The 13,889-nt window shown below is 38.6% G+C and overlaps 1 protein-coding gene across 16 annotated transcripts in view; it reads left to right on the top strand.

Moving 5' to 3' along the window:
- Window positions 1–13,889, top strand: part of camk2g2 (calcium/calmodulin-dependent protein kinase (CaM kinase) II gamma 2) — a 76,212-nt gene that overhangs the window by 36,419 nt on the left and 25,904 nt on the right. For all 16 annotated transcript variants that reach the window (XM_079843178.1, XM_079843175.1, XM_079843182.1 and 13 more), the window contains exons 4-9: window positions 2,288–2,342; window positions 2,922–2,987; window positions 5,168–5,240; window positions 8,852–8,954; window positions 9,566–9,649; window positions 9,838–9,932. In XM_079843178.1, coding sequence (XP_079699304.1) covers window positions 2,288–2,342; window positions 2,922–2,987; window positions 5,168–5,240; window positions 8,852–8,954; window positions 9,566–9,649; window positions 9,838–9,932 — 476 coding nt within the window. The remainder of the gene's footprint in view (window positions 1–2,287; window positions 2,343–2,921; window positions 2,988–5,167; window positions 5,241–8,851; window positions 8,955–9,565; window positions 9,650–9,837; window positions 9,933–13,889) is intronic.

Below are 13,889 nucleotides of genomic sequence, written 5' to 3'. Positions count from 1 at the left end.
TTTTCCGCTCCCTTTGTCTTGAACATACACTGTACACATGCTGGTAACTTAACTTACATAACTTTACAGCCTTTGTACATGTTGTCAACAAACACCCTCTTCTAAAAAACCAGCAGATATAAATGGCATGACTAGAGCAGATAGTGTGACATAAGCCCTGTCACACACAGCCCACATGCATCTACATGCATTCTTCATGTTATCTCACTCAGAGCTGCGTCTTCAGGCATGCGTTTTCAGTGCGACAAGATGTCATAAAGGAACAATGCATCCCCTTGGAGCTCTTCAACAGAGTGTGAAAATTCACCCAGCACTGGTGTTTTTGGCAGAATTTCTTTTTCCGCTAAACAGAAAAACACCTACCAATAAATTAAAAGATTTTGATTTATGTGTCCGGTACTGAAAATTTGAAAATGATGTTGAGCTTTTTGATATTACCGGTGACCCAGGGATCATAAAACTACGCTAATAAAAAAGGAATTTTTATTGGTCAGTCAGATTTTTCTCCCCATATGGTTAGTTGTGTAGGGTTATAACAATATACAGATAAAGATAACTGAATAAAGATACCAAATAAATGTTCATAAATGTAAAAAATGTGTAATAATTTAAAAAAAATAGTGATATAAAATACACAATTTTATTATCAGTTTGGGGTCGATAAATGTTTTTTTTAATGCTCCCAAACAGCAATATTGTGAAATACTATTACAATTTAAAATAAATGTAATTTATTCTGGTGATGGCAAAGCAGAATCTTCAGAAATGATTCTAATATGCTGATTTGGTGCTCAAGAAATATTTATTATTATTAACATTATAAATGTCTTTACTATCACTTTCACTAAATTGAATACATATCTGCTGAATAAAAGTATTAATTTCTTTCGAGAGAAAAAAAAATATGATTGTGTTTTATACACATCTGCAGCTACATTAACACACACACATGCATGGACAAGACTAATATTATTGCTTTTTTCCATTTTCGCATCATACCAGTGAAGTAACAGCATTCCAGTTCAAGTCTCTTTCAGCTGGCCAACCTGTTAAAATCTCCATTCACACACTGTTCACAGTACCTTGAGTCTGAATTGTGTTAAAACACAGTCCTCCTGTCACATTGTGTGTTTGTGTCAGCGCCGCGGGTGATCCTGGGAGAATGTGGAGATAATATAATTCTGCTTTGCCCTCTCTGCCCTCCTCTAGCACAGCCACCTCTCTCACATGTCTGAGATTAATGCACGCTGTCATTTACACAGACCCACACACAACGAGAGCGAGCCGGGGGTCTCTTAATGGCTGCGTGCGTGAGATCTGGCAGGTGCACTGTTTCAAATCTGTAACTACCGATGACAAATTCATTACTTTCAATCAGGGTAACAAATGTTCCTTGCCTTACTTGCAATGCCACCGTTCCCTCGATAATGTGTAGACCAGAGTACCTCCTCTGACACGAATGATGTCAGCTGTGATTCTTTTTAATTTAAAGAGGTCTTGAAGTCAAAATGTTTCTTTTTTTTCACAGTTCGGTTTTATTGTGCACAATATATCAAGGCATGTTGTTTCAAAGAAAAAAAAATTAATAGTGTTGCCTTCTAATGTAATTTGTATGTATCCTTCAAAGAGAAAACAATCCCATAATGCATTACAACAAATCCAAGATGTTGGCCAAGCATGAGAAATGTTGACTATAAATACACGTTCAATTCATTTATTAGTTATACAAATGTAAAAATATTTAATTTAAGAATTAAAATGTAAAGTTTTGCCCAGTGTTATGTATACATATTAGTGTATTACACTGTTATATAGCAACTCTATTGAAATGAACTGAGTCTTCTATGTAAGTTTGGTTCATTCAAATGTGGTTAATTAACTTAATATATAAATACCCCCAGTTTCTGTTAATAAAACAAGTTTGAAAACAAGCTTCACGGTCTTAATTACAGAAATGCAGAAAATATCTTGCCCTGTATGGTGTATGGCCTTCGAATATTATGTTAGACGATGGAGGGCCTTCGAGTCAAAAAGGTTGAGAACCACTGTCCTATGCTGAGTTGTATTTGTGTGGCATGTGGAGTTGCTCTCTATGTACACCGTTTCAAATGGGTCACTTACGATGCTGCCTTAGAAGGCATTAGGCAGCCAGGTTGGGTTTTGTAATGGAGCTAATGAAGATGACTTCATGGGCAGGTCAAGAAAAGGATAAAAGCTTGTTCTGTTCATCCTGCTTATGTTGTTTCTCTGTCTTACCTCATTCTCTCTTTCTGTTTTCCCTCAACAGTGCGTCTCCATGACAGTATCTCAGAAGAAGGCTTTCATTACCTGGTCTTTGACCTGTAAGTATCTGAGTCAGACACTCTGATCTTCCCTCTTACTTCGGCTGTTAAACAGGACTGATGCTAGATGAGGCCTGTATACTCACACTTTCCACTTCCTTTCAGCCCTGTTTGGCTGTAATTAACTGTTAATTACAGGAAAATGTAATTGAAGTATGACTATTAAACTTTTCTTTTTCTCCAGCCGGTAGGCCCATTTCTCTGTACCTTATAGTCTAAAATACTGAACTCCTTTGCTTGAGTTATGTTGACATTATGTTGAACGATTATCAGAGTCTGAACTGTTGTTGAGATATAGAGTCCTCTGCTTAACGGCATTGTGTGAGAGCGAAACATACATGTAAGTGTACGTATATGTAGATTGTAACTGTATGAACCTCTCTCAGGGCTCTTGTGTCATTTAAGACTTTGATAGCGCTCACCCAACACTCAAGTGCCGAACCATGGTGATTAAAACTTCCCTCCATTAGCCACACACTCCTCTACAGGCCTCATGCTCTTTATAGTTTATAGTTGAATGGAACCGCTGTGAGTTTTCCACCCTTGAGCTGTTGATAAAGCCTGTATTTCTTCCTGTAGTGTGACCGGTGGAGAACTGTTTGAAGACATTGTCGCAAGAGAATATTACAGTGAAGCAGATGCGAGGTAAGTTAAAAATATTGCTAAAACCCATATCAGTTTAGTTGTAATAAAGTATTAATTTCTTCTTTTTAAAAAGGAACACGCCACTTTTTTTGAAAATAGGCTCATTTTCCAACTCTCCTAGAGTTAAACAATTGAGTTTTACCGTTTTCGAATCCATTCAGCCGATCTCCGGGTCTGGCGGTTGCACTTTTAGCATAGCTTAGCATAGATCACTCTCATTCCTGCGTAATAATCAAGGAACTTTGCTGCTGTACCATGGGTGCAGAAGGCACAATGATATTACGCAGCGCCTGAAAATTGGCTAACTTCTGTCAACATAACCAACGTGACAACCTGCTTGCACAGGGAGCGTGCTGGGGACTATTTTCAGGTGCTGCGTAATATTATTGCGCCTGCTGCACCCATGGTACGGCACCAAAGTTCCTTGATTATTAAGCAGGAATGGGATCCGTCGGTCTCAGTACATAATGTAACTACAGTTTTAAATAGGAAAAAATATTGAAACTCGTTGGTCATTTTTTTTTTTTTATGAGATGCTAACGGTCTAATCAGATTCATTGATCTATGCTAAGCTTTGCTAAAACTGCTACCGCCAGACCCAGAGATTGGCGGAATGGATTCGAAAATGGTAAAACTCAAATGTTTAACTCTAGGGGAGTTGGAAAATTAGCCTATTTTCAAAAATAGTGGCGTGTTCCTTTAAATCTTACTGTGCCCAAACTTTTGAACGGTTGTGTGCGCGTACCATGGTATTACTGTCTGCAGCCATCACTGTACCTTTAAGGTCTCAGTGAAGATATTCTGTCTAATGCTGCCCTTTGGTCTCAGACAGCGAGACAATCATTAAATGCCAGGGTTACGCAACTGATTATTAAACGTGATATTTTTTTATTTCAAATAATGTCAAACTATGTAAATACTCGCAGTGCTTTAACAGGGATGGTAGCTGGTCTGAAATGTGGTGTTATTTTTAACCTGCAGCCTGGATAGGCATCCCCTTCAATTAAAGCTGGCTGTCTGCACTTCAGTCCATTTCCACTTCATATTCAGCACTAAGCTGGAACAACAAAATTAGCGTCACTTTCCAATTACTTTTGGAAGGCACTCTCTGGACTAACAGTGTGAAGACTGCTTCTGAGAGTTTGCATCAAGAGAGAACAGAGAGAGAGTTTTTGCTGGAAAGTGCTTCCGTAATGGGATGGAATGGAATGCAGTCCACAGATTTAGCCAAATTTGGACACAAGAAATGCCTTCCTCGCCATCCTTCCTCAAGAGAGCTATATGGAATATCTAATGGGGCTCTTTCTTTCTGCAACTACCATTGCTTTTCTATCTGCAAGCTCTCTTTTTTTCTCCCTCTTTACATGAACCAAATCATTCAGAAATGTATTTTTTTCAAGTATGCTTCCAAACAAACAAACATTCCCTCAGAGAGATGTCATCTCATCCCAACCCTCCCTCTGTCCTCAGGTCATGACCTTTTGAACAGGTTTCAGAGCTCCGTAATGAGCTGCTCCACTCGCTGCATTTATAAACATTTCTTCCAGCTCCACCGGTGCTTGTTATTTATGTCCCCTCACTGTGTATAGAAGTCTTTCTTGAAATGTCTCTCTGCAGTGCAAATCTGCCAGAGCAGATCTGCCTCTATAGAGAGTGAGATTGATATAGATCAGAAATACAATAAAACAGTATTATTATAAAAGTAATATTATTACAATTTAAATGAACTTGTAATAATGAACCAATTTAAAATAAACTGTATTCCTGTGATTGCAAAGCTATTCATATTTTTGTGGAAATCACGTAATTTGACAGTAGAAATCTTTTGTAACATTATAAATGTTATATATATATATATGTATATGTGTGTGTGTATATATATACACACACACACACACACACACACACACACACACACACACACACACACACACACACACACACATATATATATATATAGGCATAGGCATAGGCCCAGATTCTGCAGCTAGATTTCTTGTGCCCGGTCTTCTATCTGGAGTCTTGTACTAATTCCTGGGGTTCTCTGCCTAATCTAACCCTCTTTTCCTTCTCCCTGTTTTCTCTCTCTCTCTCTCTCTCTCTCTCTCTCTCTCTCTCTCTCTCTCTCTCTCTCTCTCTCTCTCTCTCTCTCTCTCTCTCTCTCTCTCTCTGTTTCTCAGTCATTGCATCAATCAGATCCTGGAAAGCGTCAGCCACATCCACCAGCATGACATTGTGCACAGGGACCTCAAGGTGAGTCATGCCGTCACTGTGGCAATGTGCCAATATTGGAGCTTGCGTCATCTAAACCCTCCTTCTCCTCTTGGCAACACTGTGGCGTCATCCGCACACACTCAGACATGTGCTTGTAACATTAAACCCTGTGTGGCTGCTAGCTTGTCACTGGAGAACATGTATGACTATTTTCTTGCCTGTTTGATTGTTATTTGTGTTTCTTGACGTCAGAGAGTGGCCAGTTGGCTAATCCAGAGGGGCCATTTGATAACAAGCACAACGCAGAAAGCAAACAAAGGGGATATTTAATGGATGATGTAGAGATTTGTTCCTTAAATGCCATCGTTCAATCTGGACCTCATATTGGATTGAAATTAAACCGTGCTTCCTTGTTGCTTGTTAGAGGTTACAGTAATTTTTCTTTTGTATCTTCACATCTTCCTACGAGTAGATGTAGTAGAGTCTGTGTAGGAGGTGAAATCATGTGTGTTTGTGTGGAAGTGCAGAAGGTTTTTTTTCTACAATAATGACTGATGAAACACAAATCAGCGGCATGTGGTGGACAAAAGTGTGTCTAACCCCATCCCTCCAGAACCTCCAACTGAACCAGTCCTTTCCATATCAGTTCACCTCTTTAAACCGTAAAGGCAGACAGGAATGCTGGAGGCAGGCCGGTTGCCATGGAAACTCGTGTGATGTCACAGAGGCTGCAGAGCCATGGTATGGTGGTGAACGTGTGCGGTAGGGACTCATTTTGCCTCCTCTGATTCATCAGAGGGATAGAGACTGAACTGTTGAACAGACAGACAAGAAAATCTTATGACATAAGAACCGAACAGGGACAGACGAGCAGGAGCTAGACAGAGAAAGAAAGTGTCTTTTCTTTCCCCTGTAAGTGGGGGAACTGGTTGGACAGAGGGGCGGGTTTTTCTAGATAGTATCTAGTTAAGTTAGCCTAGAAATCTAGAGACGCACCCTAGCGGCAGCAAATGTAATTTGCAATCAGGGTCGTCTAGCAACTTTCCGTTGGCTTGCGAGCTGGAAAAACCAAACTCTGGTCAGGCCAATCACATTGTGTATAGAGTCGGTGGGCGGGCTTAACATAATGACGGCAGAGTTGCGGCGGTTCCGCGGTGCTACTCGTAAACAAAGAAGCTGGCGAACAGCGGTCTTTCAAATCGGCTTTGGCCGCGACTCTGCAAAACGGCACTGAAGTCATTCTTAAGAAAGGAAGATGTGTTCTGAGTTTTGCCGACTGGATACGACGAAAGTTTAATCTATCAACTAGCTCTGCTCTGGTTGGTTGTAGCGCTATCCTATTGCGTGCAGAGGGAATTTGAAAGACAACCGTTTATCCCGCCCCTCGGATAGAGCCCTGCCAATGGTGTGTTCCCAGACCCAACATCTTGATGTGGGTGTGGCTTATCAGGCTATAGTTAAGTATATATTAGACAAAGTTCACAGATAAAATTATGTTATTGTTAAATAACTACTAAATATATATAAACAATTATTTGGTAATTAAAATAAAGCTGAAATAAAATTAATATTAGATGAAAAACTTTAACAAAAAATAGAAATGTTGCCTTGCCAACTAACTGATATAAATAATACGAAGAATTAGAAAAACTAAATAGAAATATTTAAAAATCATAATAAATAATGATACAAATTATAAAAGTGCATAACAAAAGTACTAAAACAACTCAAATTAAAATATAAAACCAAAAGCTAATTCAAAATATGAATAAATATTTTATAGTACGGGGGTTGGCAACCATTCGCTTCAGTGATTATCCTTCCGCGTGCTATAAGGTTGCCGCTGTATATATTATATAGAATATAAATAATACTAAAATAATAACGGTTGCATTCTTTTGTGCCCTTCAATTATGAACAGTTGTTCCAACAAAGGTAAGATTGGCCTTCTATTTATTTAGAAAAGTAGCAATTTATGTATCTATAATTTGTCTACTAAAAGTCTACTTGTCTACTGCTGTTTTTTTATGTTGATACCCATTTTTAAATGCTAAAAACTGTTTCAAAAATCTTTGAGCTCTTAAAAAAAGATGAAGAGGAGGAAACTTTTGACCTTTTAGACCTTTTTTTGGCTTGCTTATGAATATTCCTTAGTTTACATCATTGGGCAGTCTAGTAATGTAATTTAGCTAAATGTCAGCATGACATAAAGGGATAATTCACCCAAAAATCAATATTTTGTCATCAGTTACTCACCGTTAAGTTGTTCCAGATTTTATATAAATCAAACAGTTGACGGTAGCCTTTGACTTCCGTAATAGAAAAAAAATACTGTGACTACCGTTTACTGCCATTCAGAATATCATCTTTTGTATTCATCAGAAGAAATAAACAACTTAACGGTGAGTAAATTATGAAAAATATTTAATTAATGAATCTCTTTAATTCATATTTATTATAAGTCATGACATCACAGGAAGCCTGTTCTATCCAGCTCACTATAAAACTTGTTCCGGCAGTTATTGCAGGATGACTGCGCTTTGTCCAGGTCAGGGCTATGCCTGCAGCATTCAGAGGCAGCGGGGTGTGCGGGACAGTGGGGCGAGAGAGCAGCTCACCCTTGCTCTCGTAGCATGAGATAACAAGCCCTCCTTTCTGTCTCTTCATGAATTATGCAGCTCAGAGCAATGGGCGTGCTGTCATAACTATCCGTCCGCTTTACACACACACACACACACACACACACACACACACACACACACACACACTCTAACACACAGAGAGACACCAGTAAGATATAGACTCCACATGCAATGTCTCCCTTCTTTTCTCAAACATATACATGCATGCACATTATTTCTTTCTCTCTGACTTGATACCCTCTGTGGTTGGAGACTGGGTCTCAGTATTCCTAGAGTGTGATTAATGAAAGACTCTCCTCATAGAACATGCTGGATACGTTTATGTCCTTTTATGCAGATCACAGCTGATTAAACTCAGCTTCTGTATGCTTGATCATCACCTTTATCATCATCATGCACAGAATAAATGAGCAGCCGTATGGGAGGGAATGCCAGTGGATTGCACTTTGATTCTTTTGGCTCATGCTCAGTTAAAAAAACCCCACAAAAAATGTAATAACACTGATAAATGTAATTTTTAGCATTTATAGAATAGTAAAGGTTCAGTTGCGTTTTACTGTTGTTCAGATAATTTTGCGAGCAGAAAACAGTAATTTCGACAGGAATCCACATGATTGGGAACATGAAGGGCGAAAGATTTCACCACACAGATTTTGGAACAGGTTCAAGTCGGTCATGCTGTTTGGCCACAATGACCAAAAGAAAGCAGCTTGGTTTGAAAGTGACTTCTGTGTTTGATTTGTTACATCACTACACTATTGACAATTGACAGTGGACCTTTTTGAGTGTGAACTTTTGCTAATATGGCCGCACCTTAAAAACACTCAGAACAGACAAAAATGTCACTATATCTTTACATTTATTCGGTTCTGACATACCCATTTTTATGTTCTCCTTTGCTCTTTCATGCTCTCTTGCCTATGTCTCCGCCCCAACTTGATTTATTTCTCACTATTCCTTCTTCCTTTCTTGTCTCCTACCCTTTTCTCTTTCATTTGTCTCTTATAGCCAGAGAACCTGTTACTGGCCAGTAAGATGAAGGGGGCGGCAGTGAAGCTGGCTGATTTTGGCCTTGCCATCGAGGTGCAGGGAGATCAGCAGGCCTGGTTCGGTAAGACTCCTTTGCTTTTCCTTCAACTCGTTGGTAGCCTCATCTCTTAAAGTAATTTGGCTTAAAGCCATTGTACAGTAGATCGTCTTGATGCAAGATTGAATTAAATTTAAGAGACCAAATTAATTTAACTGGTTTCACATACATTGAAACATTAGCGCTCGTAAAATTCTGATATTATGATAATTCTGAATAGCTTTCCTTATTGCTCTGTTTGCTCTCTATGGCATCTTTGGCTCTTATGGGACTGTAGAATTCTGGAGAGTAGCCAGCTTGTGTTTTTACACTGTGCTCATGGGAAATATGGTGTTTAATGTTCTTTTTGAATCAAAACTACTCACTTGAACCAGATCAGAGGTCACAGACGACAAAGCCAGTGTACAATTTAAAAACAAGCTTTTCCAACATTGTGGGAATTTCTTATATGCATTTTCACATTATACAGCCTTATAAGAAATATCTATTTTTATCTGCACATCTTTTTTTCTTTTTCACAAAACTATTTTTGTGTTTAATACAAACTGAAATGTTGTTGCCTGTTGAATATTTTGGGAGTGAAATCAGTTAATTTTAGATACTAAATGTATGTAAATCAAAATATGGCCTTACAGGTTTTGCAGGCACCCCAGGATACCTCTCCCCTGAAGTCCTGAGAAAGGATCCCTATGGCAAACCAGTGGATATCTGGGCCTGTGGTAAGATGTTCGCCTGTTTTATTTTAAGCGTCATTTAAAATGACTTTCTTTGTTTAGTGTCCTGCAGTGTCACGTATTTGTCCACTTTTATGAATAATCAGTATTCTAAATATATGATTCAGTCTCTTTACTTCGGAAGAACAGTGTATTAGTACTTGTGTAGTTACCAATTTATGTGTCCTGGGTAGGTGTGATCTTGTATATCCTGCTGGTGGGTTACCCTCCATTCTGGGATGAGGATCAGCACAAACTGTATCAACAGATCAAGGCTGGGGCCTACGATGTGAGTAATCACACTCATTGTTTGCTTTAATGAGCTCTCACTGCTTTATAATCAAATGACACTGTTTTAGATCTAATCAGATCTGTTGCCACTGAGGGGAAACCCATCCACTGCAATTTTCAGATTAGTAGTTGACCAATATGAGATTTTCAATGTCATGATTCTCATTACTTTTTGTACCACAGACCTGAATTTGTATTTACATCCGTATCAAATGTTTGGAAGTCAGTAGGATATTTTTAGTTTTTTTGAAAGACCTCTCTTTTGCTCATGAAGGCTGCGTTAATCCGATCAAAAATACCATAAAATCTGTAAACAAAAAACAAAAAAAAACAATTACTGTTTTCTATTTGAATATATTTAAAAATGTTATTTATTCCTGTGATGGCAAAGCTGAATTATCAGCATCATTACTTCAGTCTTCAGTGTCACATGATCCTTCAGGAATCATTCTAATATGCTGATTTGCTGCTTAAGAAACATTTTCTTATTTTATCAATGTAATGTCTTAATAATGTTAAAAACTTAAATATTTTTGTGGAAACTGTGATATATTTTTCAGCATTTGTTGAATAGAAAGTCAAAAGTGCAGCATTTCTTTGAAATGTTGTTACAATGGAAAGGTCTTTACTGTAACTTTAGGTCAATTTAATACATCCTTGCTGAATAAAAGTATACATTTTTCAACAAAATAAAAACCCTTACTGACCCAAAACTTTTGAACAATAGTGTACATGTGTGAAAGTTCCAATTGTTCCAATGTTTTTAAATTCCAAAACGAACATTTGATTCCCCGGTTGTGTTTCTCCATCATTCTTCTGCTTGGTGATGGAGCAGTGCCGGAAGAAATTCAAATTTCAAAACACCTACTTTTCGCTCCAGGCAAAATCGTGCAACTGCACTCTTCGCACTGCACACATATATGCTATCTAATTAAAGCAGGTGTTTGGTAAACAGGCATATCAAACAAAAGGCCTATTTATGTAAAAGAAGTTAATGTAACCCAGTTTAAGCGGCACTCGGCTCCATCAGAAAGTGAAAGCCCTTTCATTAGGCCTGTCTTTTATTGTCCATCAACATGTTGACAGAGAAGCTCTCATGTCCATCCTCATACAGAGATTTCAGTGCCACCTCATCGACCCAGAGTGACGAGCCCAGATTTAAGCCTTTGTTAATATTTAATTGGTTGGTATAGAGAGCCAAGTTACTCAATAATAAATGAAGGCAGCCCCCTCCTCTAGAGCTCTAGAGAACAGTGAAACATACAACTGAGGAGTCTTCATTATCATCAGCATTATCATCTCCTCAAACCCCAGAGGAAAACAGTTTAGAGTGGGATCTTTACCATTAACACTATTCTATATAGCTTATATATAGCTACAGCAGTCTTGCTGATAGCATCGTGTCATACTTTTGTCTGTCAGTGTAGCTGTAGTTTGTAAACAGGTCTAGCATGATCAGAGTATAGATTCATACTAATTTGATTCCATTTGTGCTTTCACAATCCCTTTTAGTCCAGTTAGGCGCTCTCTTAAAGCATGGGAATATGGTATGTTTGTTGCATAGTGTTGTTGTCCATTTAATGGAGTGCTGCAGTGTGGGAGAAATGTGATTATGAAGGCCAGTTTTGGTTTCAGCATTTTCATCCATCCAGGTGGAAAACAACTCTTCCAGCATCACTTTAGCTACTCTGCTCTAATCTTATTAAAATCTATTACAGGCCATGGAAGCCATTGATCTGTGTGTTTGTCCATGTCTGTATACATTTGAGCTCTCTGCTTCATACAAAAGTCAGAGATGGTGAAAATACTTCTATTTTACACTGTTTTCTAATGTAATAAAAATTTTCATTAGGGGTGCTCCGATTGATTGGCAACCGATCTCGATCGGTCGATAATCGCTTTGGGATGATTACACATAACACATAAAACCCGTGCCTGCCGTGAGAGCTAGGGCATGACATGCAGCGACACCATCTCATTCTCTTTCCAGTGCGGGTAAAATAATTATAATGCTGAAGGTGAGGTACAATTCATATTTCTATATTAAATAACTTACGCAGTCATTTGAAAACTTTCTGTGGGACGTAAGTTCACAAACAGAGCGCGTGAATCACCGCGTGCGCGCTCTCTCTCTTTCTTCCTTTAAAAATGCTCAAATGGCTTCACATCAGCGCATCGCATCTGCACTAAAATCGAGCTGCACAGTTGACACAGGATTTGCCACTTACACAATCGAGGCAGTGTCGCATCGTCACTAAAGTTTATCATTTGCATTGACCGTCTTGACGAGTATGCACGTAAACCCCGTCGTGACTCGCGAGTGAACGTTTGTGCAACTGCATGTAACCGTATCCGTGTTCGCTCTTAAAGTGACAGCAGTCGAATAAACTGCTGCTGCCTCTAAGTTTCTCTTTGTCTTGTGTTGTTTGATGAACCTTTATGACACTCACTGCTCTTGAATGACTAACTTTTGCAACCTTAAGTGTAAGGATTAATCTAATTTAATTTATTCAGGGAAGACCAATATTAATTTACATTTGATTTCTTATTAAATGTCTTTAGTATTTCTTACCTCAATACTAATGTTAGACCTACCTGAAAAATAGTTTTTAAAAACAAAAATGCACTGCATGATCAAATATTTAGGTGAGATAATTATATACATTTATTTGGGAAAGATGGCCTACAGTAGCCTTAAGTTATCTAATTTTCTAAAATAAACACTTGGTGGTTCTTCAACATCTTGACTCAGTTCATTTAGAGTTAGTTTCATTTCTACAAATGGTGCAAACTCTGCAAGATTATAGATAAAAGATTGAACTTTGTGAACTTAGTATGTCTTAGTATTTGTTTTATCCTTTTTTTGCATTAATGTCAGCAAAAATGGTTAACGCACCGTGCCCACTTTTCTTAACATGCACATCAATTGTACGAATATCACTAACACTGATTAGTAAACAGGGTAAGGTACGGCTGATAAAAACTAGTTTTTTGTAAATACAATATAAGGTACGAGCCACCACAGTCATCAAAAATATGGAAAATAGCACAAAGTGAAAATAAAGTGGTATTTGGGGTTAAGGTTACAGAAACTACAGTTACCCTGGTAAAAACAAAATACCAGACATCACACCCTGCAAAAACTCATTTCTGGGAGGTAGCACACCCTCATTTCCAGGTTTAAAGGTCCCCTTCTTCGCGATTCCATTGTTCAAACTTTAGTTAGTGTGTAATGTTGCTGTTAGAGCATAAATAATACCTGTAAAATTATAAAGCTCAAAGTTCAATGCCAAGCGAGATATTTTATTTAACAGAAGTTCCCTTTCAAAGCCTACAGCGAACGGCTGGCTTGGACTACATCCTGGTACTTCCTTCTTTAATTACGTCAGTAGAGCAGTAGAACAGACTAACCTCCGCCCACAAAGAAACGCGAAAAAGGGGGCGCGGTCTTGTTGCTGTCCCACGTGGAGAAGCGGACGGTCGCGTGGAGAAAAGGAACTGTTGCGTTGAGTGTGTTTATCGCCATGTCATCGAGACGCTGTTATTTTCATCCAGGAGTCAAATCACCTTTGTTTGGCTTTCCCAGGGACGCTCTAGAGATTATTGAACGCATACATCTCCCCGTTAAGAGGCGTGACCTTTCCAACGTGCGCTAAGCTGCTGTCAAATTACAACACAGGAACCGCTTTCACGTGCGCTAAGCTGTGGTCGAATCACAGCACAGGAACCGCTTGCACAATCAGAACTCGTTACGTATTTCTGAAGGAGGGACTTCATAGCACAAGGAAATCACCAGCCGTTTTTAGGACAGTGAAAACAGCGGTATACAGATAAGTAAATTGTGTGGAAAATACTGTGTTTTTTTACACGCGAAACATGAACACATGTTATATTGCACACTGTAAACACAATCAAAGCTTCAAAAAAACACGAAGAACGGGACCTTTAAAATGAA

Source organism: Gobio gobio (assembly GCF_949357685.1).
Source record: "Gobio gobio genome assembly, chromosome: 18".
In the NCBI taxonomy this organism is placed as follows: domain Eukaryota; kingdom Metazoa; phylum Chordata; class Actinopteri; order Cypriniformes; family Gobionidae; genus Gobio; species Gobio gobio.
This window is presented reverse-complemented; position numbering and strand designations above follow the sequence as displayed.